We start from the raw sequence: 17,801 nt of genomic DNA on the forward strand, positions 1-17,801 counted from the left end.
CACTACTTGTGTTTGATGAATATGGAGTTGCTTTTAATAACAACATTATTGATAGCCTGTGTAGATTTAGATTAAAAATTATTTTAGAGACAGACACATCCTAAAATATATCAAAACAGAGTATTAATCCAGAAATAACATAATTTATGTCTGTTTTTTTTTTTTTATTAAAAATGCATATGGAAAATTATTAATGTCCTTCTAAATAATTAATGGAAAAACATTTCAGAGAAGCCCTCATTAAGAGTTGTTGTTGTTTTGAGATCCGACAACTTGATGTTTGATTCAAGTCAGGACTCCAAAAAATTAATATCACATCCAGCCAGAAGAAACCTTAAAAAATGTGGTGTGAATAATTTGGGCTTAACTGTAGGAATTGATGTCTGAGTTCAGCGTCCTAAAAGTAACTTTTTTTACTCTCTCACAACTTTTAGCTACATTTGCGGTTGCCTTGTGTTATTATATATATTTTTTTACAGACATTTAACATCTTAAATTAATATCAGTATCATGAGCTTTAAGCCTTAACACAACTGAAAATGTTTTAAAATAAAATTGATGATATGTGCCCTTTAAAGTGGAAAAAACAACCAAGGGACAAAAGCAAGTGAATGTATATACCTGGAAGCACCGTCAAAGTAGCAGTTTGATAGGAGATCCCAATTGAATTACCCGCCAAGCATGTATACTCCCCAGCATCCTCAAAAGTTACATTTGGCAAGTAGAGAACCTCTATCTCCTTATCTGTGGTGTTAACACCTGCGGTCTGGGGGAAAAGAAGAGGAGGAAGAGGAAATAGAGAAACAACAGAAACAGAGAAGAGAAAAAAAATATGAGACCCACAACACCAAGAAAGAAGTTAGAGGAACCGGATAGTGTCCACGTTAAGATCCTGTGTAGAACTGACAGGTAGAAGATAGAGCCCAGTATTCCACCAAAACACGTGAAAACAAAACAAACACACCTGAAACAAACCCAAAAGGTACCCATCACCCACAGAACCTGCTAAAACCCACACGCATGCATAAACACAGAGATCATGGAGAGCACTGTGACACCATACGCTTTCTCGTGAAAAGCTGCGAGGTGAGTTAAAAAAAACAAAAGAGAGATCATCATCTGGTTATTCTGGTCAGAACAGTGCTTCCATGGCGACACCAATCCAAAAGTCGGTGGCAGCTGAAGGAAAAGGGAGTAACATTTGGGAGAGGGAACGTCCTTGAGACCATCAACAGCACCACCACAGAACAGCAGGGAAACCCACACCGGTAGAGGGGAGTTGAGGTGGTCTTGGGTGGGGGTGGAGGGTTACCTGGAATGACAGTCAGCCAGCAGGACTGGGTGACTTCCCCTATATAATTGGAGACTTTACAGATATATTCCCCAGCATCTTCCTCTGTGACATTGGTGAGGATGAGAGACTCCATGTCTGTGCTGTTAATGCCTGAGCGCTGCAAGCCATCACACAAAATGAGCAGAAAAAAAATCAGGCACATGACAACATCACCCCTGCAGCTGCTACACACGGACCTGCAGGAAACGTCCCCAAAATCCAGCCAGGAACTACAAAAATGACCCATTAAGTTGGAATAAATTAAAAAATAATTGTGATTTAGTCTTGACAAACAAATAATATATTTTCTCAAAGTTTTATGGATGTGATGTTCCTTGCAAACATCACAGCGAAAGGCAAACCACATTTCAAGGAAAAATGTCACAGAGAAAACACTTATTTAAACTTAAAAGGCAAAAGTGTACATAAAGTTAGGGGGAGGGATGTAATGGGTTTCTTATTTGACTTCTCGTAAAATACTGTAAATTACAAAGCAAGAGGGGGGGAAAGTGTGGTTATGATATAAAAATGGGTACAAAGGGATCTACCTTTAACACTTTGACGTAGGGGTTTCCGTCAGGCCTGTACCGACTGCCGTTTACGCTGACGTGTTTCAGCCACTGGATGTGAGGCTGGGCGTCGCTGTAGACCTTACACTGGAACTGGGCGTCCTCGCCGACGTGTACCGTGGTGTTGGCGGGCTGTCCAGCCTGGAGGATAGGCCTGTGTGGTGACCGTTCTGTTGTAGAAGATAAACAACGTATCTTTTCTACGCTCATTCACCAGACAAGAAGAAGGCAGTAGAATTATGCTGCTCCCGGAGTTGCTCTGTTACGTCAGTTCTGATTTGTTCTCGTAGGCTCAGACAGTTATTATGCTGCGTAACCGTGTCAACACGGTATTGTTTTTAGAAGTAGAAGCTGCTATTTAGCATTGCAAAATCAAATGAGATGGATTAGCAGTGCTTCCTAACAACTGGTTATGTCATCCAGTACATGCTGGTGTGAAATATTGACTCTGCTGCCCAGAATTTGAGCTGCTAGCATTTCATTACAGTCTTTCCCACAGCATCGCCATTCAGAAAGACTCTTTAAAGATACTTGGATTATATGAGTTATGACAACATTTAATTTTTGTTTGGAATGAAGTATTTTTTAATTAACAATAATTGTTCTTTCACTGAGCTTGAGTGATACTTGAGGATCAGGACGTTTTATGGTCAATAAATGGTCTCCATGCATGTTTTTGGAGAGTTTAGCACCATCTGCATTCTTCTATAAACTAATATTTACCTTCTGAACCCCAACAGAGGGAGACCTGGGGAACAATACCCCCTTTCAGACCTCCCCCAGCTTTTACAGCTACCCCGAGGAGTCCCCACAGCTCCCACACTGTGACATGACTCATGAGCCCAGCAGAGCCTTTCCGAAACATGCAGTGGATTTATTTGTACGTGTATGTTTATGAGTTTTGGAGTTAGACATCAGCCAGTGTCAGGGGTGGAGATTCTACGTTTAATGCAAAGAAGAAAACCGTCACAAACTACCATTTAAATTCCAGGATGTAAAGACTTCTACTGCCTTTTGCTGACTTTTCTGAAATCTGTCACATCTGATGACTACCTCCCCTTCTTCCGCTCTCCAAAACCAAATCTCCTTCTTTCTGTGCATTCTCAGGGTTTGCCTTGTTTATTGTCTATCTTTCTTTGCCCCGATTTTCTGGCCCTCTTTACACACTCAAACTTTTCATGCTTCCAGAGGGTGGAGACATCAAGCGCTCTCTGTAAAAACAAAATGAATTAGATTCTGTAGTGGTATAACTAAAACAGTAAACGCCTCCGTTTTAGGCGTCCGTAACATTAAACATTTTCCACATTATGACTGATTTTTTTTTCTTCAGGTTTTCTCTTGATGTTTTTTTGTGATTTCATGTGATTAACAATCACAAAGAAACAATCATTCTGTTGCAAGGCGGCAGAAAGATAAATGATTCTGACTTTATTTACAGTACATATAAATATATCCTGACCGATAACTAGTTCCTAAAACTAATCTTGTGATTCGTGGAGTAGCCTGGCAGCATTCCCTGTTGACCAGTGAAGGACTTTGAACTCTGAGCAACCTGGCAACTCGGCTCAAAAGGGTCCGGGGAGGACAGAGACCCAGGAAAATCTCAGTGTGGCACAGGATGGCATGTGGCTGTCCCCACAGTGATGAATAGCTGCGGCATAGCATGTGCGTCAGCTTGTAGCTGCCCGACTGCAACCCATAGTCCAGACTCCAGCTTAAACCGATAAAGTCTAGGTGTTTTTGTTTCTAAAAGCTGATCCTACAGCTCGTTTGAGCTACAAAAAGTCTGATAAAAAAAAGGCTTTGTTTGTCTCCATTTTGCCTCTTTTTTTCCCCCACCCACCAGTCTACTGGGGAAAAATGAAGCCAGAGGTTACAGGCATGGAAGAAGTTTACTGTTCTGCAGTAAAACCAAACAAAAAACAATATGCAGTTAGAAGGAGAGCTTCAGCCAGCTCCAGAGAGAGTAAGAGTATGGGGCCTCAATTGGGGAGCGTGTGTGAACATGTGTTGGCTGTAACCTGTTTCTGTGATGTCCCTATACATTCACATTGTGCAAACACCCTCCGGTATTCAAGTCCAGCCTAACATGGTGCAAATAATGCTGCTAATTACAATCTATGGAACGGTAATAAGTAACGGTAGTAAGAAAAAACATCAGAAGTAACTTCACGTATTTATACAGACTGCAGTCGCTTGGACTGCTCCCCTCTGTTCTGGTAATCTGTGGTTCACTGACCAGGCTTTAAAAAATAACTGCATCATATAAATTTTAACAAGTATTGATGGCTCACAAAGGAGCGAGTGGCAGGCCCAAAATAGATGAGGTCCACGTCGAATTAAGCAAGCAATGTTGGTGTGGGAAAACTTATCTACTACTGTTATCCCACTCCCCCTGTTGTTCCTGCCATTTATTGATTCTGCGAATGGAGTAAAAAACACTTCTTCTTGCATGCCAAAGGTCAGCGAGGCTGAGCTCATCATGTCACATGAGTCTGCTTTAAAGGGTCAGTTCATTTCAGTTTGTCCACTTCAGGCTGGTCAAGTGAATAAATGCAGCAACACTGTTCCACTGAGAAAACAGCATCACACCTAACAACAGCTCCTTTCAGAGGTGGAGAGATTTAATACTTGAGGTTTTATTCCCCAAACTTCCATTGGTATGAAATTTGTCTGCCACAAAAGAAGAAATAAAGGGAAATATTTTCACAGAACTTCATGTCAAAATATCCAAACTGTCTGTCAGAGGTCATTTAAAACTAATTTCTCTAAAACAGATTTGTCCAACATTTTTGTCAGGTTAAAAATGGGCATGGGCCACAATATATTTTAAAATGAAAATAATACGAAATCAAAATAAAAGAAAAACATGTCGTCAGTACTTATCATAACTGTCAAGTTGAACATACTCATACTCAAAAATGTAATATTTCTTGATTTCAATTAATTTGCTGGATGTTTGTGATCCTACATATTATGAAAAAAAAACAAATAAAAGACAAGTGTGACATTTTCCAATGTAATTAAATATTCGTTTGTCTGTGAGAATCTGGCCTTGAACATTTTTGGTGTCTATTTGTATCAATCGCTTTTCCTGGCAGTTGGGGGCCACAATACAGCATTCAAAGGATTCCAAGCAACCCTTTGACATCCCTGGTTTAAAAAAAATATTCCAATATAAAATAATGAAAGCTGCACTGAACCTGATGACATATTCATCTTTGCCATCTGCACTCTTGGCAGCACAGAACACAGGTGTGCTGTGCATCCACCGCACACCTGTCCAATTAAACAGCATGCTCACACACATTACCCTCACTGACTGTGGGAAGTTTTTCCCTACCAGTTCTCTACTTCTCTAACCTCAACAGGCGTACTGACCCACTACATCCAGAGTGTAGGTGTGGTTGATGGATCCAAATTCGTTCTGCACCAAGCAGGTGTAGTTTCCCTTGTCCGATGGAACCACGCTCTCCATGATCAGGGTCCAGTGCTGGAGGCGCACCTGTAGCCAAGATACAGAATCATTAATGTGAGATTAGGAGACATGAAGGAACTAGCAGTGAAATAAAATAACAAGAAGAAAGAGATGCTGCTGTCTGCTAGCTGAACTAGCATAAGTCATCTTGCAAGCAGTCCTTGTAAACCTGAGTATAAACTAAGGTGGTATTTGTTTAAAAAATATTTGAGAAATGTCTTTCTCTATCATTGTATGTGGAACCATCTTCATCGTCTGAGCTGTTTCAAGCATGCAGTTGGCCAAAATTATTTGCAAGCATAGTTTCTAGTGTGCATGGAAACCACAGGTGTAAGCAAACAATGAGGTTTCCATCTATACACTAAAGAGAGACACTGTAACTATTGCGTGTACAGGCCTACATTTCACACAATGGAGAGGTAAGGCCACGGGGCTGGGCTCAGGTACAGCTTTTGTCAAACATTTATTGACAAAAAGAGAGGAATGAAATGCCCGCGGTGTAACTGACAGCATGACTGTATCGTTTCTGGTACTGATTTTTGTCTTAGTTGTAATGAGGGACTGAAAGTCGAAGGGGAAGAGACTTCAGGAACAACCCAAACATTATCTGGGTCTAACTTTTCCTGGCAGGAAGACCCGTACAGCATATCTGGTCATTTTACTCAACCAAGGGGAAGTAATCTACCCAAAACATCAAACTATCAAAATATCAGCCACATATATAGTCACCACCAGATGTAAGACATCTTCATCTAAAACATCAAAAACCATAATGGAAATTTGTTTTTTGCATTCATTCGAGGGCATAATCCTATGTCTTTAAAATAGATGTGACCACAGCTATATTTGATATTGATTAAATCACATGTAGGAACTAGTTTGAATAAGTTACTTATAGTGGACGTTTCTCTCTTTGACTAAGTTGTTAACCAGAAGAACCAAGAATTATATAGGATAACCTTTATTGCCATCAGAAACATGAGAAAAATGTTCAGCTTGATAAAAATCTTCACTCTTGTAGCAAAAGCTCATAAGTTAGATTGGAAAAAAGTCAAAAGAAACTTTAAAAGTAAAGCAAACTTGACCACTCTTTTATATTTAAAACACGTATTCATTCAGTAAACTGACACTTAATTATCTCTGGTAAATCACTCCCCATCATGTGGATGTGAAATGTGCAAAGTCTATACATTTTAGCTTAATGTAATCAAATATATCATGTACAAGGGCTGCACCAATATCAATATCGCAAATGTCTAGACCGCAAAATAGTTTACATGTCAATGTAACATTTAGCCTGTTGGACAGAATCTCAGCAGCAGATCCTCACACAAGGCACCTGCACAGAACTGCTAAAAGTAAAAAAAGTGATGGAAGCACAGATAAAAAGGAAAACAGAAAATGGCCATATATTGCAACAGATATTGTCTTAGCAATATTTACCAATATTAGTGCCATTGTTGATTTTCTAATCTCATGCAATCCAACCATGTGCACTCCACCAGCTATCACTAACTCAGTTAGCAACTTAGATTTTTGCAAGTTCAGGTAAAACTGGTTGCTGTGAAATAGCTCTGACCCAACTGTGTTGCCATAAAATCTCAGGTACAGTACAGAGTCACAACCAGCAGATAAAATGTAAAGCAGCTTTTATTTTTCCTATAAAGCACTGGGATTGTACACTTATGAGTATTTAAATAGATTGTTGATGTTATGCAAAGCTTATAATTGAACTCTTTAAGTCTCTGATGAGAACAATAATGCTAATTGTTGTCACTGGTAATGGGATTGCCATTAGCAGTCTTCAGTATTAGCGCTAACATTGCAGTAATGATGAACTGCAATGTCTGGTTGTGCATGCATACAGATTTATTCTGTTTATTTTGGTCTTTCTTTGAGACTCTGCTGTGTCAGTGTTGTTATGTCAGAAAAGTAAGTTTTTTACATTTATATAAATACAGTTAATCTGAGGGTTAAATTCATTAAAGCTATTAGGAATTAGCATTTCTAATAATTAATTACTCCTTCAAAAGTATTAAAGAATGGAAGGCAAAAAGGGGGACTGAGATTATATTAGTATTAGCAGTTTGGTGGATTAGTGTTTCCCCTACTTTATATCCTCCCATGCGGTCCTCTTGGCGGAAAGGCCTGCCGTTTTTCAGCCAATGCAGTTTTGGCTGGGGGTCTCCTCCTGCAGCACAGCGGAACTTCACTGTGTTGGCAGCTGGCACTGCATGCAACTTCTTCTCCATCTTCGCTGATGAAGTCCAGTATGGCGCGCCTGCAACCAGATAACAAGCCACGTTCAGTCATTTCCTGACAGTGTCGACTGTATCAACAGCTTGACTTCAGAGGAAAATGGGCTGGCTTAGTCCAGAGGCATGAAGGAGCGTGTCTGCAGAAGAATCCAACCTGAACCGTTCTTTAAAGAGGCCCCCTTTTTTTTTTTTTTTCTTGGCAACACTATCCAAACTGCCGTCTGCACAACATGACCTAAAGCTCTGAACTTCCACGACTAAACAAAAACACACTTTTCCTGTGGGCTCTGCAGGGAGCAACAGAAACCAAAAAAAGATCAGCTCTGAGGGGCTGGGCGTTGCTAGAAGGGTAATCGGACCATCACATTCAATTTTTATCTCATTCCACTTAACAGGTTTTTTCCTCCTCCTACTTCCTCCAATTACCATAGCTACCCTGTAAATCACTCGGCTATATATGGACGAAATAGCTGGAGGAACTTATCACGCCTGAAAAATCATTATCTCCCTCCATTGGAGAACATTTCTAAAGCTTTTTAATAATGAAATGCAGCCCCACCATTGCACATATCGATATCTACTGTCTTACTTGTGTTTTTTGCTCTTTTACTCCCAACATCTGTCTCTTTGTCAGCTGGATTTGCTTTCCCTCTCTCCCTCTGCACCTGGGACTGTGATTGTCTAAGCAGATGGGACTGAAGACTGGAAGAGACACTCAAACAAACAACAACCCCAAACGGTCCTCCACACCACCACTTCCTCTTCTTCTGGCCGGAGTGCAAGCGACAGACGGAATACCCACAGATTACACCATGACACATCAAAGCAGCAATGCCCCAGGAGAATATTTGCTCCAAGATTTATTACTGGATGTCTAATCTGTGTACAGATCAACCGGACATGTCCAGCATAGTTGGACAGCTGTGTCAGAACTGCATTCCCTTCCTCAATGGATTAAACTACTTTTTGCCCATCCTGCTAAATCTTTGTCTCTGAGTTCCTTAACCTTAATATGCTAACTCCATCTGCAAACAGAGATAGATTTGGAGGACTGAAGGTTGCTTTCTCTCCACAAAGCAACCTTTGACCTACAACTGACGCCCCAGACGGTACATCAGGTCCTGACTAGGTGAAGGCTGCCGCTTCCCATGCTCTCTGTCCAAAGGGGCAGGACCTTCAGACCTCTGTATAGATGAAGCCAAACTGCCTTGCTGAGCCGACTGCTGTGGCCCCTCAACGGCCCCTAAGCTGTGTGCATCCGGACTCCTGCTCATGCACGGCTGTTTGTCCTCAGCTGGCCTCGGGTAAGCTGAGGTTATCTAACTCCGGCGCTGAGTCAAGATTTTTTTCCCTCAAAGTTCCTACAGACATATTACAGTTCACTTGCTCTTCCTATAACGCAGATACAAGCTCCACTTGCAATGTTTCAGGTGTTACTGACAGCGCAAGTCAGCAAGACAACGATGAAATAGTTTCGATCTGACTGAGCTTGAGCCATTCTGCAAAGAAGAATGGACAAAACTGTCATGCTTTTCCTATTTATTTAGGGGTATCAGAGCAGATACCCCATTTCCACTTTACAACTACAAACATCAATGTGCTTTGTAAAAATGATATATATATATATATATATATATATATATATATATATATATATATATATATATATATATAGTTTGCATTTTAAACAAACTTTTTTTTTTCCACATCACAATAACGTGCTGCTTTGTCTTCATTTATTATGGAAAGTTCCAATAAAACACATTGATGTTTGTGGTTGTAAAGTGGTGAAATGTGGAAAAAAGTTATTAGTGTAAATACTTTTGCAAGACACATTTACACAAAAAAATTAAGAGAAAAAAGGATAAAATGAAATTAGAACAATGTGGAAGAGAAAACAGAAAGCAGAGCCTCGACATTCCCTTCCCTTTCCCAGCACTCTGGAAACGCTTCCATCTCTCCTGCCGTTGCTCGTGATAGACACTCTGGTACTGTGTTTCATCTATTTTTAAGCAACTCCAAGGTGTTTGCGATGCTTTTTCAGCCCAATATGAGAGTTCCACAAGTAAAGTCACGGATATAAAGCTACCCCTTACTTTTTTAACTCTCACTCCCCCCTTACTTCCACGCTCCTCCTTGCTACAGTCCTGGCTGTCCGGCCAAGTCTCAATGCCGTGCTCACAGAATTGTTGGTACTGATCCAATACCACTCTCTCACCCCCTTCTTCCTCTCCTTCCCGCACTCTTTTAATAATATTCTCGGTTTTGAATTTTCTGAAACACATAAGGCGAGAAATTGCAACTGTACTGCCAGAACAGCTTGTTCTTTGTTTCCAGACAGCTTACTATGACCATAATGGTGGAACTTTTCACTCTCCCCCCATTTTTTCCTGTCTTTCCCTCCTTATTTAATGCATTTCAGGCAATTACAGTCAGCCCGAAAGTGGAGGAGGAGAACTCATGGCGAGACGCGATGCGTGTGGAGAATTTTAACAAGATGTGGAAGCCCTCATCGTTACTTCAGCCTCTCTTTGTGAGTGTGTAAGCAAAAGCAGACATGTGTAAGCTGCTGCTATACAAACTAGGGTAAAACTTTCTCTTTCTCACACACACACACCAGCACACATTGGGTCCAGGTGGGTAACTGGGTCCAGATGGCCAGCTTTCATAATGGATGAGCACAGCTGACTGATTTGGCTGGCTTGCTGGTTGGCTCCTTGAGGCCTCACTACCTGGGAGACACTAGCTGAAGGAATCTCAGGAATTCCTGTATTCCCTCGAGCATCTAGCCTGGAAGACACACACACATGCCCTCCCCACGATCTAACTGTATAAGTCCAGACAGGAACATGCAGAGAAATGGGTAAAGGCGCCTTTTGTTGTTGCTAACAGCTGCCTCCGCCCAAACCCCTAAGACAAAACTCTTTTTTTTTTTTCCTTTCTGCTGTTTCTTAGTGACATTTTGACAGCCTGGTCTGTTGTAAAAGAAAAACGCAGCAAAATTTGATAAATAATGTGCTTTTCTCAGTTTGGCTGATTTGTTTATAAGTAATCCATGATGAAAGAGTCTCTGGGGAATAAATACGAAGTGAAGCATAGGAGAATTTTTCTTGTCAAAATGGGAACGACAAGAGAGCATGCCTTTCAACGGAGGCAGACGAGTGTTGATCTTCATGAAACTGGATTAACCAGGATTATTACTTGCCTGTTATTATTGAAGATTATTTTCCGCAGGGTCGTTGGGAGTATGTGAAAGCACCAGAAATGCCCATTGGTAAGCATGGTGGAGGGTCTTTGATTCTGTGGGCCTGTATCTGTTCTAAACTGGCAAATTGTTAGAGCGCATGGCATCCTTAGCTCATTAGAATAACAGAAATATCATTGTATGTCTGAGGAATACAGATAAAATATAAATTATTCATACCTCTTACTATTTTAGTCAGGAATCTGGCTGGGGGACTCTGAAAAAGTAATATTGCTTCCAGTCAGAAAATTTTTTTTTGCAGAGGTATGAATAATTTTATTATCATCCCCACCGAGATAGAGGTCAAGTAAGACATTATAATACAGCAAAAAAAAAAGTGAATTTATTTAGGGCTGCATCGTCTGTCTAGGATTGTAATCTGCAGGTAAGAGATGAGAGCTCAAACTCATTCAAACTCACATTCATTTACCACTTACTAATTTAACTGCAGGCTATCCACCCTGTGTCCTCCAATCACTCTGTGTTGAGGCCTTACTTACCGTAGTTACCATTCTCCTTTGACTTAACGCAAACACACCCGAGACCAAGCATTCAGAGGCTTATAGAGTTTGAGTTCTAGGATATTTAATAAGGACAACAAACACCCTCAGCAGATTCTGTCAGAACCAAAAAACCGTCAGCCTCCTCACCCAAAGAGGAAAAAAAAAAACAATTCTATGGCCATTTTCTGAGCTTAACCTCCTACTATAAACCCATCCACCTCCAAACCGTCACTCCTGCTCTGCTCTAACCTGTCGAGTCCCTCTGACTCACCTGTGATGTTGACTATGAAGCAGACGGTTTCTTTGCCCTCGCTGGTGCAGGCGTACAGGCCTGAGTCCTTGGGCTTGACATCCCGGATCTGCAGCACCTCCTGTTCTACCAGCGTGCGGTTGTTGGTACCCAGAGAGCCGCCATCTTTGGTCCAAGTGATGGTTCCCGTCACCGGCAGAGGACACCTGAGCTTCAGCACCTCGCCTGGGTGCACTGGGGACTCCAGGGGCTTAGAAATTTGGCATTTGTTTGATGGATCTGCGGAGCAAATGGGGAAAGAGTAGGGGAAGTTTGAAGTTGGGGAAGGAGAAAATGGAGTGCACAAAAAGGAGAAGATATAAGCCATAGTTTAGGAAACGACTCCTCACACAGCTCTTAAAGGGATTGACGTGAATCAACATTTGCAATAGGAAGGCCAGAATATAGCTAATAGTTCCCAGTCATTTGTGAAAAGGTCCCATTGAAGCCCAGATCTGTTTTCAGTTCTTTGCTAGGATGAAGTCAAATATAGGAGGAAGTTCATATTTTTCAACATAAAGTACTCGACAAACTGTAGAAAGTAGTCAGACTCGTCAAGTTGCAGTGAGCCGCACAGGAGAGGACCCTAAACGGTGTGAAACAATGTCCCTCCCACCTTACGAATGGTTCAGACTGAGGTTAGGACAGGTTGGCAAGTAAAAGCAGAGACAGACATTAAAAATATGACTCATGAGTCAATGTAATCACCATTGACAGGCGGACTAAACAGAACTCGTTTTGTGACATCATCGCAACTCCCTTTTGTCTGACAGGGATATCAGTAATCCTGGTTTTGAAGAATTTAACAGGCCTTTAGTTGCTTTAACAGTGTCACCAGATTTTAAATCATGGCTCAAACTGAACAAGTGAGCCTCCATGTGTCTGCACTCTGTTTTAATGACAGAGACACGCGAGCACAAGCACAAAAACACACCCACCGTCGTCGGAACAATACGCACTTAACTTCAGATTGCAAAACAAGAGATATTAGCCTTTACTTGGGCTGTGTATGATCTAAACTTCCCGTATAATAAAAAGGTTGAGTGTGTGTGTGTGAAAGAGACTGCTTTACCCCTGCAAATCGCAAACAGAATTCCTTTGTTAGCTCAGCCGACCAAGCAGGCAAGGATGATGCTTTCCAGAGGCTTTTAAATGTGTGCGCAATCTCTTCAAAATGCTGGGGTTTTAAAAAAAATGAGGCAGTGATGAATAATTTTAAGCACATAATGTGACGTTTATTTTGCAATTTTAAACTAGCAGAGAATAAAATTTGTTATAAGAAAAAAAAAAACATATAAAAAGTAAAGATGAATGTAATGACCTGGTTGCATAATTGTGCATCCTTATACTAATTATTTATTGAAGCATCTCAAAGAATCCATGATGCCATGTGATTTTGTTTTTTTCCCTCATTGAATAAATTAGAAATGAATGAATTTCTCAATTTACCAGGGTGGAATTATGCTACTGGAATACTACAATTCCATCAATATAACCGGAATTACATTATAATATACTATATATTCACCAGCATATGAATAAGCCAGATATAAACACTAAAACCAGGACTGAACATAAAATGAGCTTGTGTTTTTTTCACCATTATTTTCTTTAAAAGTGGAATGAACAAATACAAAAATAAATAAATTATAGGAATCAGTAAAAAAAAAAAAATTTAAAATGTAACTGAAAAAAAAAAAGAAATCTATATAAATGTTTCAGTTGCATGCAAAATCATAACCAAAGAGTAGAGTTTCTAAAAGGAGTAAAAGAAGAGTGAAAACAAATCCTCGTTTTGTTTTGGATTTGGAAAACCGTCAAGCTGCTCTGGGAGCTCTACTTCCGTCTGGAGTTGCAGTAGGTCGTCTGCGAGCTACAGCGTTATCTTCTCCGGGTTTTCAACAGCCTGCCAGCTCACATAATATTGCAGAATATATGGTCCCTGCTGGTGTCTAAGATGTTGAGTAAACTGTATCATTGGAGTAATCTAATGGATGAACTCACTAAAGGAAGAATCACCTTGCACTAAAGCTAATAAAATTCCCTTACATAAGAGAACATGATGTAGAGCAATCCTAAAAACTTAAAATCACAGAGTATGAAACACAAATGAATAAACAGCTTTCCATACTAGTTTTTGTGTGTAAAAAAAGTTATTTTATTGTCTGTAATAACTTTGACTCCTGATCAATCTATCACATGTGTGGATTAACTTAAAGTGATTTCTGGGCTAAAGCAGAAGTTGTGAGAAACAGTAGAGGAAGTGGTAGGAGTTGTGAACTTGTGATGCAGCCCTTTTAAATCCCTCACTTGGATTTGTAGATCAGTTTGGTAGATTTTATAGCCACTGTTCTTAAACTGCTCAAACTTACTGGATTAATAACCATATAAATCTTGATTTTATGAACTCAAATTTGAGCTGTTATTGTTTTGGCTAGAAACTGTGTTATGCAAAGTTACCCAAGATTAGCATTAAAAATGTAACATAATCAATCCTTGGAAACATTTGGGTGCATCCTCGACAGTCTTGGCTTACTTGCAATTCTTGTATAAATTAAACTACTTTGGATAAAATCAATTAAGGGTGAAAAGAAAGAAAAGTACCGGTAAGTGATTTTATATACCTGGAAAAAGCCTGAATTATCAAGCATATTTTCTCAGTAGCTTACCTGGGACGACCTTCAGCCAGGCTGACTGGACGGCTTCCCCTTGATGATTGGAGACTTTGCAGAGATACTCCCCAGCGTCTTCCTCTGTGACATTGGTGATGGTGAGAAACTCAATGTCTGTGGGAATGTTTGAGCTCTGCAATGCATCAAACAAAATGAGCATCAGGCACAGGAGCACATAGCAACAAAAACAACAACAGTACACTACTACCCATTAAATACTCTTTCACCTGTTCATGTGAAATGGTAGCTACAATGTTCTGACAGATAAAGTCTGACTTTTCTAAGACGTAAATTAAATCATAACTAGAAGTGCAAGAAACAAAATTATGCCAACATTACGAGCAATATAATGGAAATATAATAAGTTTCTTATCCGACTTTGAAAGTTCAACTAAAACTAAAGAAAATCACAGGACAAGAGAGGAAAAATGTGTTCAGAGTATAAAAAGCATAGGGTGGAAAGTGACCTACCTTTAACACTTTGATGTTGGGGGGTCCATCAGGCCCATAACGACTGCCATTCCTGGGGATGAGTCTCAGCCACTGGAAGTGAGACTCGCCATGAACATAGACGTTGCACTGGAACTGGGCGTCCTCTCCAACGCGTACCGTGGTATTGGAAAGAAAACCAGGCAGGAGACTTGGCCGGTGAGGTTGCCGACCTGTTGAAAGAAAGTAAGAAGAATTTCATAATTGTTCAGTGGTTAAATAATTGGAGACCGATTTTTATGGTTAATTACTAAAATATGTGGCGGTTTTGGAAAGTGCACCATCCTTTGCATTGTTACACATGTAAATATTTAGTATCCAAGTCAAACAGAGGGAGACCTAGGGAACAATGCCCTGTTTCAGACGCCCCCCCAGCTTTTACAGCTACCCTGAGGAGTCCCTACAGCTCCCATGCTGTGACATGACTCATGAGCCCAGCAGAGCCTTTCCAAAACAAAACCTTAAGGTAGGTGCAGTGGATTTGTTTGTACATGCGTGTTTATGAGTTTTGGAGTTAGTCATCATTAGCCAATCTCAACGGATGAGATTCTATGTTTAATAAAAAGAACAAAACTGGCACAAACTATCACTTAAATTCCAGGAAGTAGAGACTTCTACAGTCTTTCTTCTTTTGCTGCCTTTTCTGAAATTTGTCAAATCCTCTCTCAAGACCTCCCCCCTCCTTTCTGCACATTCCTAGGGTTTGCCTTGTTTATTGTCAGTCTTTATTTGCCCCCATTTTTCCAGCATTCTTTACCCTCTCAAACTTTTCCAACTTCGAGAAGGTGGAAACATCAAGCACTCGCTATAAAAACCTAACAACATTATTTACTAAGCGAAACCACAGGACCAGAAACGCTTAGAACTATAACTTAGAAGTGTCAAGACTAATAGAGTGAACCAGAGTCGGTATTCAGTGCATTTTAAAGGTATTATACCCTCTAACCTTTCCACAGTTTTTCCAGTGCATACATTAGCTTTAAGGTGGAAGAAAAAAGTACACAAAATCAGCTAGCAGTGCCCGCTCTATGCAAAACCTGGCCAATAATGTGATTTCATGTCTTATGCTTGGACGTTCTGTAATTAAAACAAAAACAAAATGACTTCAGAAGGAATGCATGTGCAGAATAACAGAAAAGAGGCACAGAGCCTCATGAGAACAGTGGATACAGCAAAGCTGACTAATATCTACTGTGAAGTTCAAAGACAGAACCCAGAACCCAGCAATTGACGGAGCAATCTGACGGCAGCAATCCCTAGTGACCAGTGAAGGACGTTGAACTCTGAGTGACCTGGCAGCTTGCCTCATGGGGAGGTCAGGTCGAGTAGAGACCCTTGAAATACTTAGTGCGGCACAGAGTAGGATGTGGCTACCCACACAGTGTTGAATAGCTGTGATGTGCCATGTGTAGCTGCCCAACTGTGCCCCTTTGTCCAGACTCCAGCTTAAACCAGTAAAGTCTGACTTAGTGCTTGTCACTTGGGCAACAAAAAAAAAACAAAGTTTTTTTTTCCTCTCAATTTCAGCTCTTTTGTTCTCTCCATTTGCACCCTGAGCTAATGACAAAAAATTAGGAAAGAGCTTGTAAAGAGGCAGCAGTAACAACAGATCCAGTCGTAGAAGAGGTTTACTATTCTGCAGTAAACTAGAATAAAAAAGCAAAATCCAGTTGGAAAGAGAGTTTTAGTCAAACTAAGAGAGAGGAAGAGCAAGGGGTCTCAGTTGGTGAGCATGTGTGAATTAGGCGTATTGTGTTTCTGCACATATGCCTATGCATTCACATTATGCAAATAGTCTGAAGAAAATAATATCAGCACAACGTAGGCACTAATAAAAATAAATGGAAGTGTGCAACAAGATCAGGAACAACTACAGCTGTGGATAAATCGTGAAGACGCTTGGATGACGAGTTGGACCACTGCAGCTTCATGTATTTTCTAGTTATCTGTGGTTCACTGACCAGCCTTTAACAGAATGACTGCAGCAGATGAACCTTTATGCGTACTGTTGGCTCACACAGTGGTGAGCAGCAGGTCCAAAGGAGATCAGGCCTATGCCAAATTAGGAGAACAAAACCGGTGAGAGCAAACACACATTGATCTACTACTGTTATCCCACTCTCCCTCGTAGTCTCTGCCGTCTATCGATTCTCCAGAGGCAAAAGCACTCCTTTCTTTCTGAGTTTCAAAGGTCAGGGAAGAGGGATTGACTGAGCTGGGGCTGAACTCACCATGAGCAGTGTGGAGGTCAGCAGCTAAAAGACTGACGACAAACGATCGTCCTTGTTATGCCCGAGTTAGTTTGAAAGGATCATTTTGTAGCAGGGGTCCACTGCATTATAAAGTGTTTACATATATTTAGAAATGTTATAAATGTCCACTCTGGCTTAGTAAAGCAGAAAACGGACAGTTTTATTTCACTTAAATAATATAACGGTGCGTTTGTTATTATTACATATTGCAGTAATAACAGTCTTTATTTATTTGGTGTTATTTTGATGGGTTATTAGCCTTCCTCCAGTCTGACCAGCTCTTTGGTTTCTGTAAGCTGTCTGCTGTAGTATGCAGACAAAATCCTTCAAAAATACTGAACTGATATTTAAAGTTTTAAAAAATATTGTTGTAATGTAATGTAATAAAAACATCTCAGCAGCAGTCCCTGACCTCCACCTGCATCTACAGTACACGTGCAACAATCAAACCGTAAGCCTACACACACACACACGCACACACACACACACTCTATTCTCACTCGCTGTAGGACGGTTTTCCTCTGTCAGTTATCCAATTTACTAAGCTTAGCAGGTATAATAAAAGTCTAGGTACTGACCCAATACATCCAGAGAGAAGGTGTGGTTGATGGATCCCTCCACATTCTCCGCCAAACATGTGTAGTTTCCCCTGTCCAATGGCGTCACGTTCTCCATGATCAGCGTCCAGGACTGGTGCCGAACCTGTGGTCAGAT

The 17,801-nt window shown here is 40.6% G+C and overlaps 1 protein-coding gene across 4 annotated transcripts in view; it reads right to left on the bottom strand.

Annotated features, from left to right (window-relative positions):
* The window catches only part of LOC103137630 (fibroblast growth factor receptor 2-like), a 42,912-nt gene that overhangs the window by 19,504 nt on the left and 5,607 nt on the right, over window positions 1-17,801 (bottom strand). For 2 of the 4 annotated variants that reach the window (XM_007551445.2, XM_007551442.2), the window contains exons 4-11: window positions 17,666-17,789; window positions 14,818-15,008; window positions 14,344-14,479; window positions 11,657-11,914; window positions 7,492-7,661; window positions 5,284-5,407; window positions 1,882-2,072; window positions 622-766 (exon numbers count right to left, since the gene is read on the bottom strand). In XM_007551445.2, the coding sequence (XP_007551507.2) occupies window positions 622-766; window positions 1,882-2,072; window positions 5,284-5,407; window positions 7,492-7,661; window positions 11,657-11,914; window positions 14,344-14,479; window positions 14,818-15,008; window positions 17,666-17,789 (1,339 nt within the window). Of the gene's footprint in view, window positions 1-621; window positions 767-1,312; window positions 1,452-1,881; window positions 2,073-5,283; window positions 5,408-7,491; window positions 7,662-11,656; window positions 11,915-14,343; window positions 14,480-14,817; window positions 15,009-17,665; window positions 17,790-17,801 lie in introns of all 4 variants that reach the window. The other 2 variants (XM_007551446.2, XM_007551444.2) reach the window with 1 other exon arrangement.

This window comes from Poecilia formosa, unplaced genomic scaffold (assembly GCF_000485575.1).
Source record: "Poecilia formosa unplaced genomic scaffold, Poecilia_formosa-5.1.2 Scaffold42, whole genome shotgun sequence".
NCBI classification, from domain to species: Eukaryota; Metazoa; Chordata; class Actinopteri; order Cyprinodontiformes; family Poeciliidae; genus Poecilia; species Poecilia formosa.